Genomic DNA, 17,073 nt, shown 5'->3' on the forward strand with positions numbered 1-17,073 from the left:
AATACTTTATAAATACGTTATAAAATTGAATTGTTTAATAAGAATATATTTGCTATATTTACAACTTGAAATTAATTTTTAGGGGTGCCTGGGTGGCTCAGTTGGTTAAGCAACTGCCTTCAGCTCAGGTCATGATCCTGGAGTCCCAGGATCGAATCCCACATCGGGCTCCCTGCCCAGCAGGGAGTCTGCTTCTCCCTCTGACCTTCTTCCCTCTCATGCTCTCTCTCTACCATATTCTCTCTCCCTCAATAAATAAAAATCTTTTAAAAAAATTAATTTTTAAAGAAAACTAACTTTTGTTAAAATGAAGTGAGACAGAAAACATAACTTGACCCCAAATTCTCCACAAGCCACCCATACTCTAAAACACAAGTTTTCAAAATGTACCATATTTTAAGCAATCTGTAACCTCCACATCTTTATTTAATCAATAATCAATTCAAATTTTGAGCACTGACACCATTTCCTAGTTTCCCTAATATGGCATTTAAAAAATAATCCATTCTGCTCTACATAAAATCCTAGTCAGTAAAGTCACCTACATGCTCCAACTCAATTTTTTTAAAGCTTATAGAAAACTAGGAATGCCTAAAAATGATTTACCTGATTGGTTTGTTCTGGAGAGATCCTGCAAGCACTGTCAGAAGTTGAACACTGGGCAGAGGTGGAAAATGATGTCATTTTGGCAGTGAAGAAATTGCCGTCTGCTGATAAATCTAAAAGGAAGAAAAAAACATTATGAAATCTCTTCCAAAGTAGAAAATTCTCACTTTAAGATTTACAAAATAGCAGCCAGCAGAAGTAAAAAAAAAAAAAAAAAAAAGACACACATATCAGAGCGCCCTACACAAATGCAATATATCCATATGAGGTTCTTGATACTCTTCTTATCCCTAAGTTCAGATCCTACAAAAAACTGAAGAGTTTAATTAATAGTCAGAACCATCTATGCTTCCCTCAGGTAAAGCCTGAAACAGAAACAGGTTCAGGCATGCTCCAACCTCCACAGTGATGATAATGAGTAAACTGTTTTAGCTGAAAGTCAAACTTACAATCACTACCTCCCCAATGGGTATCAGGGTTTCAGTAACTCCTCCTCTCTTGAACAGTGCTCAAGAGCACCCCCTGGAAGACAACTGATGTAGAGTTGGGGGAATTACCAAGATTAAGTAATAGATTTAAGATTCCAAGAGCGCATCAAGAAAAACCTCTGCAACATGTTGAAACATGTCTTGGCAAGGAACTGCAGGAAAGTGAGAATCAAATTACTCAGTATCAGTTAAAGCAGCTTTTAATACCTGCCAAACCCAAAGAGTATATAGCAACTAAATACCTACAAGATGGGTTAAGCCAAGGTGGACATTTATCATCAAGGAAAGATACAGCATGAAATGAAATACAGAGTAAGTTTTAGTTAAAATTTTTCACCTTCTACCATCTCTCCTTTAAAAAAATTAAAAAAAAAAAGCTTTAAGAGGGAAAATAAAATTTTAAATATACTTGTTGAAGTTTACCGTCAGGCCTTTTTCTAGTAAAAAGGTGATAAATGATCAGTGAAATTTATGACCAACAAGCCACAGCAGGGAAAGGGTGAAAGGGGCCTGGAAAAACTGACAAATAGTCTGGCTAAACTAACAAGATTCCTCAATCTTCTGAGAATACTTACTAACTGTAACAAAATACAAATTTCTCCCTCCCCCATCTGCCTCCCTTGCTACAAAATGGGAAGTCAAATAGGATACAAGCATAATTTACAATTTTAAAGCAGCTACCTCCTAATTAGCATTTCAAACCTTATACCTAAAACACCAGTCCTGATCTTCCCAAACCTGCCAGTCCTGCAGTCTCCCCCATCTCAACAACCGGCAACTCCATCCTTCCAGTTGCTCATGTCAACGACCTTGAAGCCATCCTTGATTCCTTTTTCTTTCACATTCCAAATCCAGTTCATAAATAAACCCTAAAGCTGTATCTTCAAAATATATCCAAACTCTAACCATTTCCCACCACTTAAGTTATTACTGCGCTAATCCAAACCACCTACCTCTCAACTACACTACCCTCCTAAGGTTTTCTTGCTCCCACCCTTGCCCTTTGAGCTCCTAACCTCCTCCTTTTGTCTGCACAAATGTCAGTTTACCGAGGCCTTCCATGACTACCCATTCTTAAAACTGCAACTCCCAGCCCCCAGTATTCCCTATCTCCTTCCCTGCCTTATTTTTCTTTACTGTCCTTGTTACCAACCAACATACTATACATTTTAATTACTTATCATGTAAAACATAAGCAGCAAGTGGGCAGGGATTTGTATTTAATCATTCATTAATAAATCATTGGTGCCTAAACTGACAATTACATACACTGTAGAGCAACATGACGGATACAAGTATCAGTTAACAGTGTGGATGGGGGGGTGTGTGGCTCGCTTAGTCGGTGGAGCACGCGACTTGATCTCAGGATTGTAAATTCAAGCCCCATGTTAGGTCTACACTTACCTAAAAACAAAATCTTAAAAAAATGAACCACATCTCCCAAGTGGCTCTGTGATGTTTATCAACAGAATACAGTGGAAGTGATAATGTGCCAATTCCAAGCCTGGCAGCTTCATTTTTTGTGCTTTTGGAGACCCCTAAAATCTGACTACTCTACTGGAGACCACATAAAAGGGCCATGTGGAGAGGATTGTCCAGTTGAGCCAAGCCTTCCAGCCATTCCCTCCAAAGCACCACATATTACAGAACATTCCAACAGCAGCGGTCAGCTGACCACAGCTGCAAGACAGACAAGAACTATCCAACTTAGCCCACAGAATCATAATAAATAAAATGGCTGTTGTTTTAACTCACTAAGTTGTTGGGTGGTTTATTACTTAGCACTAGATAATCAAATGGCACAGACTTATAGAGAGCTTACTCTGTACCAGGCACACATATTAACCCATTTAATACTTAAAAAATCCTATGATGTAGGCAATATTATTACTATTATTTACAGTATAATTATTAGTATAGTATAATAATTATTATTATTGTTTTACATCTAAGGCAAGAGAAGCATGGAGGTGTTATTTGCCCAAGATAATACAATTCAGTGAACTGCTAGAGTCAAGACACCGAACTCGAGAGTTCTGAGGTCCCCACCTAGTAATATTTTTTTTGCCTGTTAGACCTCAATGTACAGAATTAATCATAATCCTTTCCTTCAACATACTCTCATTGTTTATCCACACGGCCCACTTTTCCTTGATTCTTCCTGATGGAATAAGCACCTGCAAAGCAGTACTCTTGACAACAACCTATATTCAATTATAATATCCCCTCCCTATCCCATTCTCCTGCCTCTCCCCAACAATCATCCTTATCCTGTTTTGATTTTCTTCCCTTCCTTTTAATGCATTTTACTGCATCAAAATGGAATGCTAAAGAGTAAATATTTTGTTTAGTTGTTTTTAACTTAAAAAAAGCAGGTATAGGGGTGCACAGGTGGCTCAGTTGTTAAGCGTCTCCTTCGGCTCAGGTTCCTGGGGTCCTGGGATAGAGCCCCCCCGCATCGGGCTCCCTGCTCCTCAAGAAGCCTGCTTCTCCCTCTCCCACTCCCCCACTTGTGTTCCCTCTCTCACTGTCTCTGTCAAATAAATAAATAAAATCTTAAAAAAAAAAGCAGGTATAGTAATTTGAAAGATTTTTGTTTCACTAACATTAATTCCTACCGTCGTGTCACTTTATTTTTATTTTTTTATTAACATATAATGTATTATTAGTTAGAGGTAGAGGTCAGTGATTCATCAGTCTTACATAATACCCAGTGCTCATTACATCATGTGCTCTCCTTAATGTCCATCACCCAGTTCCCCACACCCCCACCCCCCCCAGCAATCCTGTTTGTTTCCCGTAATTGTAAGAGTCCTTAGTTTTTTAATTTTATTGTAAACTAAATATAACATAAAATTTACCATTTTTAAGTGTACGACTCAGTAACATTAAGTATATTCACAATACTGTACACCATCACCACGATCCATCTCCAGAACTTTTTCATCACCAAACTGAAACTCTGCACCCATTAAACAGTGAGCCCTCCAATGACCCCTCCCCTCCAGGCCCCGGTAACCACAGAACTACTTTCTCTCTGAATATGCCTATGCCAGATACCGCATATAAGTGAAATCACAACATGTGTCCTTTTGTGTCTGGCTTATTTCGCTTAGCATGTTTTCAAGATTCATCATGTCACAGCATACTTTATTTTCCATTTATTTTGACTGTTGTATATTCCAGTGTGTGATGAACATTTGGGTTGTTTCTAGGTTTTCACCATTATGAATAGTGCTACTAGTAATATTCTTGTACATGTGCAAAAAAGTGTCTCTTAGGCATATCTGTAAGATAAATTGCTGGATCATAGCATATATGAATACCCAACTTTAGGAACTGATACCAAACTGTCTTCAAAGTGTTTGCACCAATCCACAATCCCATCAAGAATGTATGTATAAGATAGGGCGCCTGGGTGGCTCAGATGGTTAAGTGTCTGCCTTCGGCTCAGGTCATGATCCCAGGGTCCTGGGATCCAGTCCTGCATCGGGCTCCCTGCTCCTCGGGAGCCTGCTTCTCCCTCTGCTTCTCTCCCTCTCTCTCTCTCCCTCTGTATCTCTCATGAATAAATAAATAAAATCTTTAAAAAAAAAAAAAGAATGTATAAGATATCCTGTGAATCCATCTCCTCTCCATTATCCGATCTTATGAGTCTTGCTATCCAGTAAAGCAAGTCTTCTCCCTGTTCTTTTTTAGAAGTGACCAGCTATTCTTGGCCCCCTAACTTTTTAAGTTTTCAATTTTAATTCCAGTATAGTTGACATACAGTGTTCTATTAGTTTTGGGTGTGCAATATGATTCAACAATTCTATACATTACTCAGTGCTTATCATAAGTATACTCTTTAATCCCCATCACCTATTTCACCCATCCCCCACCCACTTTCCCTCTCCTCTGGTAACCATTAGTTTGTTCTCTATGAGAGTCTGTTTTCTTAGTCGGTCTCTTCTTTTTTTCCTTTGCTCTTTGTATTGTTTCTTAAATACCACAGGAGTGAAATCATATTTGGCTTTCCTCTGACTTATTTCACTTAACATTATACTCTCCAGCTCCATCCATGTTGTCGCAAATGGCAAGATTTCCCTTTTTTTATAGCTGAATAATATTCCAATATATTGTGCATATATACCAATCTTCTTTATCCATTTATCTATCGATAGACACTTGGGCTGCTTCCATAGTTTGGCTAGTGTAAATAATGCTGCAATGAACATAAGGATGCATGTATCCCTTTGAGTTAGTGTACTGTATTTTGGGGGTAAATACTCAGTAGTGCAATTACTGGATCATAGGGTAATTCTATTTATAACTTTTTGAGGAACCACCATACCATCTGCCACAGTGGCTGCACCAGTTTGCATTCCCGGCCCCTTATATCTCTTCCATATAAATGTTATTATCTTTATCAAGTTCCATAAAAATCCCTGTTGGGATTTTGAATGAAATTACACTTTATATACAAATTGTTTTCTAATCATTAGCATCATATATTTCCCTATTTATTAAAGACTTAATTTTAGTAAAATTTTGTAATTTTCCCTTTAGAGATTTTTCTAACACGTTTGTGTTAGAATAATCTCTAAAGTTGATATTCTAATACTATTGTGATGCCTTCTCATTATAGTTTTTAGTTTTTGCATATATACAGAAATACAAATGACTTTCATTAATCTTCTATCCAGTCACCTAAATTGACATTATTTCTAATAATTTGTCTGTATATGCTTCTGTTTTCTATGTAAATGGTTATATCATCAGCAGATAATAAAATCTTATTCCCTCCTTTCCAATTCTTACGCTAATTTCTTATCTTACTTTACTGCTTAGGACTATCCCAACACAGTATCAAATACACACAATGATAGTGGGCATCTTTGTCTCTGATTTTAAAGAAAGTGCTTCTAATGTTTCCCTATACTTTTTTTTAATGTTCTTTAACAGTTACTTTATCAGTTTAGAAGGGTTTCTTTTCCTCATTAACTAAAAATATATCATGGAAAAGTTTTTATAAAATATTTTCTCAATCTATTTAAACAATCATTTTTTAAAATCTGTTAATGTGGTGCCTTTTTGAATTTCATTTATTGATTTTCTGAAATTAAATCCTTACACACCTGAGATAAACCAAACCTGACTTGGGGGTATTATCCTTTTTTGTACACTGCTGGTTCTGATCTGCTACTTTGGTTAGGTTGTAAAGTCTATAGGAGTGAAATGGGCCTACAATTTTCCATGGTCAAGTTTTTGTCTAGTTTGGGTGTCAGCACTAGCAGGCCTAATAGAATAATTGTTGAATAGTCCCTATTTTTCTTTTGCCAGGGAAAAAAATTCTACAAAATTGAGATGTTCTGGCCCTTGAAAGATTGGTAGAATTCACCTATGAAACATAAAACTCAGTGTTTTCTTTGTGGAAGATTTTTAATCACAATTTTAAGAAATTGTAGCTTATTCAAGCTTTTTATTTCTTCTTCCATTTGTCTAAGTTTTCAAAATTACTGGCACATAGTTGATAGTATTCTTTTAATCTGTGTACAGGTGCATCTTCCTTTCCATTCATGATATTACATCTTTTATTACCTCTTCTACTTTTTAAAATTGTATTCTGTTGATCATTTCCCAATTTCTTAAGTTGGGCATTTAGCTTACCCCTTCTCTTACAGTTTGAATTTCTTAAGGCTACAAATTCCTCCCCCCATCCCAGCAATATTTTTTAATTTAGCTCACAGGTTTTGCTATATGAAGTTTTCATTATCATTCAGCTGTATTTTTTAATTTCCATAATTTTTTAAATCCCTGAGCTTAGCTATGCCTCTGCACACTGTATTTTCTCAATTTATGTTTTGCGATTAACTCCTAATTTAACAGCACTGTGGGGAGATATCATCCTCTCTATAAAACCTGTTCTTTGAAATTTTTAAGGCTTTCACCTGGTCTAGTTGGTGATCAATTCTATAATGTATGCTTGTAAAACTCTATGTTTCTTATGCTAAGCCTGCTGCCTTTCTATAACCTTACATATCTACTAATTCGTTAGCCTGACCTACAGATAATTGAGAGATGTAATGAAATCTTCCACTATAATGGTGGATTTGTCCATTGATCCCAGTGTAGTTTTACCAACTTTGCATCATCTATTTTAAGGACTTTTAATCAGAGGCATACGTGCTTTAAATTACTAGATCTTCTTGCTGAACTGACATCATACTATTGTCAGTGTACTGTCATTATATAGTGATTGTCAATATATAGTGATTCTTTCCATCCCGATTGAGACATTTAGTCCTAAAGTGCATTTGATCTAATATTAGTGAGGTCATGCCAACTTTCTTTTAGTAATTCCAGGTATGTATTTTACCAATCTTTTAATCATTTTTACATGTCCTTAAACTTTTGGTGTATCCCTTATAAAAAACATGTATCTGGACTTTGGATTTTTTAATCCAATTTGTCAGTTTTTACCTTTAACTAGTAAATTTAGTCCATTCACTCTAATTAGTATATATGGATGCTTCTACCATCCTGACTTAGCATTCCAGTTTGTTCCACTCTTCCCATGCTTAATATGTTATTACCTTTCTTAAAAATTCTATCTTCGTCAGCAAGAACTTTAGTATGATTCATCTGGACTTTTAATCCTGAGATTTTTTTTTTTTTGCCTTAGCCTTTACAATAAATATCAAGAAATTATAATCACCTTTACTTCACAGATCTCTTGTTAACACTTCCTGGATTTGAATCTCTTAGTACTTCATCCAGAACTGGGCTCAATATGGGTCTTTGTGTGGCAAGGTTCCCAAGACTTCATACACCTGAGAATTTTTTTTTTTTTTTTAGATTTTATTTATTTGACAGAGAGAGAGAACACAAGTAGGCAGGGCAGCAGGCAGTGCGGCAGGCAGAGAGAGAGGGAGAAGCAGGCTCCCCACTGAGCAGGGAGCCCGACGCGGGGCTTGATCCCAGGACCCCAGGATCATGACGACCTGAGCCAAAGGCAGACGCTTAACTGACTGAGCCACCCAGGTACCCACCTGAGAGTATTTTCGTCATCATCCCTCCTATTTAAATGAATGTGGGTGGGTATAATATTCTGTTTCTCTTGAAAACTCTGCGAAGTTTGTTTTCCTGCATTTACTGATGCTGTTAAAAACTCTGATGTCAATTTAATTTTTGTTCCCTGTAGTAATCTGTTCCTTCCCTCTGAGGCTTCTTTTGATATTTTTACTCTTAAAATTTCACTATAATGTTCCTGGAAACAAATTTTTCCTGATCTCTCATCTTCAGGTGTCCTAAGGATACTTTCCCTCTGAGGACATTCATTTAAGGAAACTTTCCTTCTGAGAATATTTTTTTCTTCTTTTTTGTTAAGACTTATTTATTATAGAGAAAGCACAAGAGCATGTGGGGGAGGGGCAGAGGGCGGGAGAGAGAATCTCAAGCAGACTCCCCACCCAGCACAGGGCTGGATCTCACAAACCTGAGATCATGACCTGAGCCAAAATCAAGACTCAGATGCTTAACCGACTGAGCCACCCTGGCACCCCCTCTTTTTTTTTAATTCTAAAAGACAACTATTTTTCCCATTATTTCAAGCATGTCTTTACTTTTTTTTTTTTTTAATGCAGGCTCCAGGCTCAGAGTATCTCCTATCCTCTAGGGAAAAATAACAAAGACAGTTGAAGAGCACAGGTATTTCAAGAGAAGAATAATGTATAAGTTTCATTGGAAAAGAAATAATAGAACAGATGGACCTAGAGTTTAAAGTTAGACTGATAATTATCCTAAAAGAAACAGGGAACATCTTAAGAACTTGAAACAAGAATAAGCAGGGTCTGAGAGAATCAAGCCAAAATAATAGGGTTGAAAAATGCAATGGTTGAAATAACAGAATGGATACAGTTGAAGAATAAACTCCAGATCAAGAAAATCTCCCAGAATGAAAAAAAAAAGATAAAAAGAAAATCTAAAGGAAAAACCAAAACGTAAGGAAAATAGATGTAGAGGTACTCACATCTAAATAATAGGAATCTTTTTGTTAAATTTCAATTTTATTTTTTAAAATATTTTATTTATTTTTTTTTCAAGATTTTTTATTTATCAGAGATAAAGACAACACACACAAGCAGGGGGAGTGGCAGACAGAGGGAGAAGCAGGCTCCCCGCTGAGCAAGGAGCCTGATGCGGGACTCGATCCCAGGACGCTGAGATCATGACCTGAGCTGTAGGCAGATGCTTAATCGACTGAGCCACCCAGGCGTCCCTTTATTTAATTTTTTTTAAAGATTTTATTTATTTATTTGACAGAGACATAGAGCACAGATAGGCAGAGCGGCAGGGAGAGGGAGAAGGAGGCTCTCCGTGGGCCAGGGAGCTCAAAGCAGGGCTCGATCTCAGGACCCTGGGATCACGACCTGAGCCGAAGGCAGCTACTTAACCGACTGAGCCACCCAGGCGCCCCAAAGATTTTATCTTTAAGTAATCTCTACACCCAGTGTGGGGCTCGGACTCACAACCCCGAGATCAGAAGTTGCACGCTCCACCAGCTGAGCCAGCCAGCACCCCTAAATAATAGGAATCTTAGCTAAAAATGAAAAGGAGGGGGGGTCTGATTCAGTCGGTGGAACATGCAACTCTTGATCTCATCATCATGAGTTCAAGCCCCACATTGGGCATGGAGCCTGCATTTATTTAAATTCTTAAAAAAAGATTTTATTTATTTGACAGAGAGCGAGAGAGGGAACACAAGCAGGAGGAGTAGGAGAGGGGGAAGCAGGCTTCCCACTGAGCAGGGATCCCGATGCGGGGCTGGATCCCAGGACCCTGAGATCAGGACCGGAGCCGAAGGCAGACGCTTAATGACTGAGCCACCCAGGCGCCCCAGGTCTTAAGAACTTAAAGGTAAGGTTTTCTTACTTTGCTTCAATACCTGGTAGAAAGTGTCCTGCCATTAAAAACAAAACAAAACAAAGCAAAACACTGTTTTAAGGGCCATGGAAGTTAAGGGAATGGAGACAGGAGTGGGAGGATTTTTTTTTTTTTAAAGATTGTGTTTATTTATTTGACAGAGAAAGAGCACAAGTAGGCAGGGCGGCAGGCAGAGAGAGAGGGAGTAGCCGGCTCTCCGCTGAGCAGAGAGCCCGACACGGGGTTCGATCACAGGACCCTTCCCCATGAATGGAAGGATTTTAAAATGAGAAAATAGGGGCGGCTGGGTGGCTCAGTCGTTAAGTGTCTGCCTTCGGCTCAGGTCATGATCCCAGAGTCCTGGGATCAAGCCCTGCATTGGGCTCCCTGCTTGGCGGGAAGCCTGCTTCTCCTTTTCCCACTCGCCCTGCTTGTGTTCCCTCTCTCGCTCTCTGTCAAATAAATAATAAAATAAAATAAAAAAATAAAATGAGAAAACAGTGGAAAGAGTGGGAGGGAAAACATGAGAGCAAAGGCCTGTTCAAGAACATATGTGAGAAATGAAGTCAGTTGACAAGCTCTGAATCCAAAGCAAAATCTGGCTCTTCCCCACTTGGAGTCTCTTTTGATTACAGCAGGGTTACGCATTGTTACTTGCTCCTTAAAAGAGGAAACTGAGCCTAAAAGAAGTCAAATAACTTGCCTGAGTCTAAAGCTTATTCTTTCCCACTATGCTACCAGTGAGCAGTTACATTCCGTTGCTCAAATCAGAAAGTTGGGGGCACCTGGATGGCTCAGTTGGTTAAGCGTCTGACTCTTAATTTCAGCTGAGATCATGATCTCAGGGTTGTGAGATCAAGCTCCATGTCAAGCTCCTTGCTGGGCAGGGAGTCTGCTTGGGATTCTCTTTCTTCCTCTGCCCCTCCGCCCCCAACCCCATGCATGCGCTCTCTCTAAATACATAGATTTTATTTATTTATTTGTCAGAGAGAGAGAGAGAGAGTACGCACGTGCACAAGCAGGGGAAGCAGCAGGCAGAGGGAGAAGCAGGCTTCCCACTGAGCAAGAAGCCCAATGCGGGACTCGATCCCAGGACCCTGGGATCATGACCTGAGCCACCCAGGTGTCCCAATACATACATACATACATACATAAATGAAACCAGAAAGTTAGTCACCTCTCTCTTCCTGTTACCACATCATCAAACTTGATCAATTTTAACTTCTAAATATGTCAAAACCACCCCTTTTCATCTTCATGACTACTTCCCCAAACCAAAAGTGTTACTTCCTGCATGCATCACTGAAACAGACTCTTAACTGGTCTCTCTAACCCCCTTCAAACCAAATTCCACACTACAGCTAGAAGGATTAAAAAAACAAAATCAAAAAACAAACCCAAACCTACAGTGCCAGGCCCTGCTCTAAAACTTGCTACTGCTCTAAAGATAAACACAGAATCTAGCCCCAGTCTTGCCAGTCTTTCCTGTTGCACCTCAGCACACTGATCTTTTAGTTTCTCAGTGCATTTACTTCCTGCTTCAGGGCCTTTGCACACGTTGTTCCTTCATTTGAAGCACTGCGAGTTCTGCCCAAGACTGACTCATCCTAGACCTTCTAGTCTCACGTTAAGTATCAGCTCAACAATCATTAATAGATAATAAGCCATTTAAGTAAAAGGCTGGGGGAGGGGAACTTTAAAACACATGGAGAAGGCTGAGAACACTTGACCACTGACAAAACTCTCTAAAAGATGGTCATTTGCATCATGTACTTCCTGATGTGAAGCAACAGGAAGCACCCAGAACCTCCTACCTCCTGTGAAGTATTCTTGAAAAAAAAACAACTAACCAAGCTTCTACATCCAACTACTAATTACCTGCTTGTAGGAAAAATGGAGGGCAAAGGAATAAATAATAACAAAAGCAAAATTAGCCAAACCCAGAATGTAGGAAATTATACAGGATCTCAGATGGCGGGGCAAGGGGGCGGGCCCGGAGCAGGGCAGATATGGTTAAGTGGGGAGACCATGATGGAGGCTTAAAAAAACATAAACAGTACAGCATGTGGACCTTGTTCATTCAAGTCCTGATTCAAAGAAACCAACTGTAAATGCCATTTTTCTCTAAACAATCATAAAATTTTGAATTATGTACTAGGTAGTAAATATTAAGAAACTGTTCATTGTAGTAAAAAGACACTGATAATTTTTGTAAATCCTGACCTGATAAGAAATACATCCTAACATATTTAAAGGTAAAATGATACATTTGTGATATGCCTTAAAAGATTTCATTAAAAAATTGAGAAAAAATAGAAAAAATATTGAATTGAAACAAGGGACTTTATTGAGTGGTACACACCAAACAGAAAGAAATCACAAAAATTCCAATTATCTATTGCATCTTGAAAAACTAGTACTCAGCGAATACTCCAGTTACGAAGAAGAATGTACATTATTAACTGGTACTACTTTGGCTCTCTGGAAATGTTTCTTTCCAGCTAATAATAAACCTTAGAGATAAGTATAAAAAGCTGAAAAGAGGGGCACCTGGGTGGCTCAGTCAGTTAAGTGTCTGCCTTGGGCTCTGATCTGCAGGGGTCCTGGGATCAAGCCCTGCATCTGGCTCCCTGCTCAATGGGGAGTCTGCTTCTCTCTCTGCCCCTCCTCCCCCACCCCCTCATGTTCTCTCTCGCTCTACTCTCTCTTAAACATTTAAACAATCTTTTAAAAAGCTGAAAAGAACTTGTCTACTTTTAAATGAATGAGGGAAGAAAGTTCTTTCTGCAGTTTTCTTGCTTTCAAAAAAACTCTCCCTTTGGGACGGCTGGGTGGCTCAGTCGGTTGGGCATCTGCCTTTGGCTCAGGTCATGATCCCAGGGTCCTGGGATCGAGTCGCACTTTGGGCTCCCCGCTCCACAGGAGGCCTGCTTCTCCCTCTCCCTCTCCCCCTGCTTGTGTTCCCTCTCGGTGTGTCTTTCTCTGGGTCAAATAAACAAAAATCTTAAAAAAAAAAAAAAAGTTTATTTACAAAAAAAGGAATTCATTAAAAAAAAAAAACCAAAAACCTCTCCCTGGAACAAACTGATGGTTGTCAGAAGGGAAGAGGTGGAGGGACAGGCAAAATGGGTGAAGGGGAGTGGGAGATACAAGTTTCCAGTTAGGGAATGAGTAAGTCACAAGGATAAAAGGTATAATACAGGGAATACAGTCAATGGCATTGTACTAGCGTTGTGTGGTGACAGATAGTAGCTGCACTTGTGGTAAGCACAGCATAACGTATAGAGCTGTCAAATCGCTACATGTACACCTAAAATGAATGTGACATCGTGTGTTAATTGTATTTCAACTTAAAAAAATAATAAATAAAATAACCCAAAAGGACTCTTCTTTAAGAGATGTGTTTATTGACAGAGAAGCCATGGGACACCTGGGTGGCTCAGTCGGGTAAGCATCTGCCTTTGGCTCAGGTCATGATCTCAGGGTCCTGGCATCAAGACCCATGTCTGGCCACCTGCTCAGTGGGGAGTCAGCTTCTCCCTCTCCCTCTGCCCTTCCCTCTTGCTCTCTCTCTCTCAAATCAATAAAATCTTAAAAAAAAAGAAAAGAAAAGAAAGCTAATTCCACCTCTTCATTCCACAATACAGCAGAATTAGGGATATCCCAGAGCAGGCCAAACTACCCTGGTTTTTCAGTGCATTTGAAGAGTGAAGGACTATCGCACATGAGCCTGTAGAGGTGACTCAGGAGGCACTTCCCTTTCCACACTCTCACCCCCCTCACTGGGTATGTGTGCAAGAGTTTATTCGATTGGTTTCCAACTTACTGTCTCCATTCCTGCTTGGTACTCTTCAAGTTTCCACTTGAACCACTCAATCCCCACCATGACGAATGATGAACTCAGTTTCTTCAATGTGTCCAGTCCTTTTATCACTTACCTCCCAGGTGTTTTTAGTACTGAGTTTTTCAAACTACAAGTTGTACCCCCGTGAGTCTTAACTGCTCCCCTCCATTAATGATATAGAACAGAACAGAAAATAAAAGTAAGTAACAAAGGTAAGTTTTGTTTGGTGGAACCTGTTTCTGTTATTGAAAATAGCCAACACAACACAGTTAAGCACCTTTGTATCAGGCACTCTTTAAAGCAATAACTTTTTTTTTCAATAACTCATTCAATCCTTACAGAGATCCTATTAGGTAGATGTATTATTGTCCTCATTTTCAAAGGGGAGACTGAGGCAGAGAAGAAGATAACTTGCTGGAAAGTATGGTCTTAGAGTCCAACCACTCTGGCCGCAGAGCCAGAGTTCTTAACCATTCCCCCTCCTATGCATACTGGGTCACAATATAAAACATTTCTTACTGGGGGTCATGGTTTAAAAAGTTTGAAATCCACTGCCTTTGGATTTCACATAGTATCAGGCACCTGTCCTTCTTCCTCTTCTGTGATCTACTTTCTATTGAAAAGTCTTATTCTTTTACCTAGGTCAAAAGTCACTTCCTTGGTGACTTTTGACACCCCAAGGGAAGCTGATGACAGCAGAGCCCCTCTATTACCACTTACTACATTATATTTTTTATTTGTGTCCTCTACTGGACTGAAATCAGAAAGCAGTTTATTCATCTCTCAGTGATGATGAAAGACTGGTTTTTACCCTACACTTAGTCCAAGAGACTCCTACACCTCATCTTCAAATCTCTACCTTTGAAGACAACTGTGATTTTAAGACTAATTAAAAACTTCTTGTCAAAATTTAGAACTAATTCGTAATTCTTTAAAGCCCTAAGGACCTCTACTAAACACGGTCTGATTCTTTCAACTACATACTTGAAAATAATAAAAACTTAAAAAAAAAGAAAACTACTGTACCATTCAGATGTTTAGTTCTTACCAAATCTGTTACACACCTACACAGGCAAAGTGTGTAGCAAGCGTATGTTCCAGCACAGTTTGCAAAACAACATGCCAGGAACAACCTAAAACTCCATCAGTGGGGAACTGGCGAACGAAACTGTTGTATAACCCTCTAAACCAATACTATGCAAGTGTTTAAAAGAAAGTATATGTATATTTGATGGAAAGCTGTCCCTGATATTACCTGAAAAACTTAAGGTGCATAACAATGCATACAAAATCATCCCACTGTTGTTTAAAAATGTGAGTACTGTAGGAAAAAGGAAAGATGTTATCAAGCAGTTAACAGTAGCTAGCCTGAGGAGTTAATGAAGTTAAACTTTACACACTTTTGTATTATGCGCATTTTTTTTAACTTCAGACACACGTCTGGCTTTTTTTTTTAATATAAACTACAAAAATTTGTGATCCTAACCAGTACTGTGTGAAACAAAATATTGTGAAATAAATACTTTAAAAATAAATTATCTTTTCGTGTCAGGAAGGTATGAGGAGGGAGGAGACAAAACCTAAACTGAGATGTAGGAATACCTAACACAAAAAGTACCAAGTACCTTTGGGACAGATACTTGTTCAGGGTGGAAGAGCTTCCTCACTAACACAGAGCTTTCCTGATGACAGGGAAAAAGCAACTGCATGTTCTACGGGTGTCGCTTTGTAAGAGCGGTTTTCAAAATCCGGGAAGCACAAGAATCGGCGGGAGAGTGCGCTGTTTAAAATACAAATTCCCGAGGCCCATCTCCGGATGTTCGACTTGGGCGGGTCTGGGTGTGGCCCCGAAATGAGCCCTCTTCAAACAAGCACTCAAGTTGTCTCTGACACAGAAGGTGCGCAGCCCTGAAAGTGACTACCTTCAAATCTTGAGACACATCGATGTCATTCTTCCCCCCTCCCTCTCTGGCCACCTCTATCCTCCAAAGGGCCTCAGTAGGTTTCCAATGTTGCGTCCAGTTAAACATCGCCCACCGACCATTTCTACTCCAGGTGTAACCTGATGGCCGAACGGCTGCAAGCACGTCACTCCACCTCCATTTTTACCTTCCGCGCGGCCTCAGCTCATAACCCTTCCCCCACCAGCCCTTCTTCCGCCCGGCGCGACCATCCCAACGCCGCCACCCGTGCCTCAAGCTCCACCCGCCCGCTGCCCCAGATCCGAGGCCCGCCGAACTGGCCACACCACCGCCCGCTCCCCACTCTCCACCTCCTGTCCCCAGCCGCCGGGGACCCGGCCGCCGAAACCCAAGAGCCACACCTTAAGGCCGCTCCATGAGTCGCTCCCCCGGCGAGCCCGGGGGGGGGAGGGGGCGTCAGTCACAGGCCCTAAGGCCTCAGCAGCATTTTGAAACGGCGAGTAGTGAGGGCGCAACTTCCGGCCTCCTGAACCCGTCTCGTACCAGAACTTCCGGTGAGGCCTCCGGAAACCATAGAGGCCCCACTGGAGGGCTAGAGAGGTAGAAAGGCTGAGCTCTCCCTACCATAGACTAGAGCGCAGTCCAGAGAGAGAGTCGCAGGTCCTGGATGACTGAATTTTGAGGTTCTAGAGAAATCGTTTTAGGAACTCAGTCTGGTGGTATTCACAGACGTGTCCTAGGAGATCAAAAATCGAGGAGGGGAGAAACCTAATAGCATAGTCAGAGGCAGCCTTTCGCTGTTCCAAAAAACGCCATTCCCACTGTTACTCAAAGTTAACTTACTCACTCTTACTCCCCAGAGGTGGTGGCTGGAGAGGGCAAACAGCATGTTAGTGTTGTCGCTAAGTGGGGGAGATAGGATTAGAATATACACGAATAACTCAAGATACGTGATAAATGCTGAAAGAGGTGCAAAGAACCGGGAGGGGGAGCGTCTTTGGATCATACAACCTGATAAAAGCACGTGCAACCTCTCAGGTTGGCCGACTTCCACCTCTGCCGATGCCAAATGGTATTATCCCTCCCAAATACCTCATCTCATTTATTTCAGGATGATTCTAAATGTTAGAGGATTTTCTGAGCTGAAGTTTGTTACTTTGCAATTTCCATTGGTTTCAGTTATACACTTGGTAGAACAGAGTAAGGAGTCATTCTTTATAACATGAATACTATTCAGTCATTTGAAGACAGTTCCCATGTTCCATCCCTAACCCTGTCCCTTGTTTTTCTACAAGCTAAAAATCCCCTC

General features: G+C 40.1%; 1 protein-coding gene across 2 annotated transcripts in view; it reads right to left on the minus strand.

The window, feature by feature from the left end:
- Positions 1 to 16,281, minus strand: part of MDM4 (MDM4 regulator of p53) — a 38,808-nt gene extending 22,527 nt beyond the window's left edge. Inside the window, exons 1-2 of one of the 2 annotated variants that reach the window (XM_028120292.2) lie at positions 16,166 to 16,281; positions 607 to 719 (exon numbers count right to left, since the gene is read on the minus strand). In XM_028120292.2, coding sequence (XP_027976093.1) covers positions 607 to 684 — 78 coding nt within the window. In that variant the 5' untranslated portion in view covers positions 685 to 719; positions 16,166 to 16,281. Of the gene's footprint in view, positions 1 to 606; positions 720 to 13,824; positions 16,019 to 16,165 lie in introns of those variants that run through there. The other variant, XM_088016850.1, reaches the window with a different exon arrangement.
- Positions 16,282 to 17,073: the final 792 nt, after the last annotated feature.

The sequence above is a fragment of the Eumetopias jubatus genome, unplaced genomic scaffold, assembly GCF_037043125.1.
Source record: "Eumetopias jubatus isolate StellerSeaLion01/CBP00866 unplaced genomic scaffold, mEumJub1_p1.0 scaffold_12, whole genome shotgun sequence".
Taxonomy (NCBI): Eukaryota; Metazoa; Chordata; class Mammalia; order Carnivora; family Otariidae; genus Eumetopias; species Eumetopias jubatus.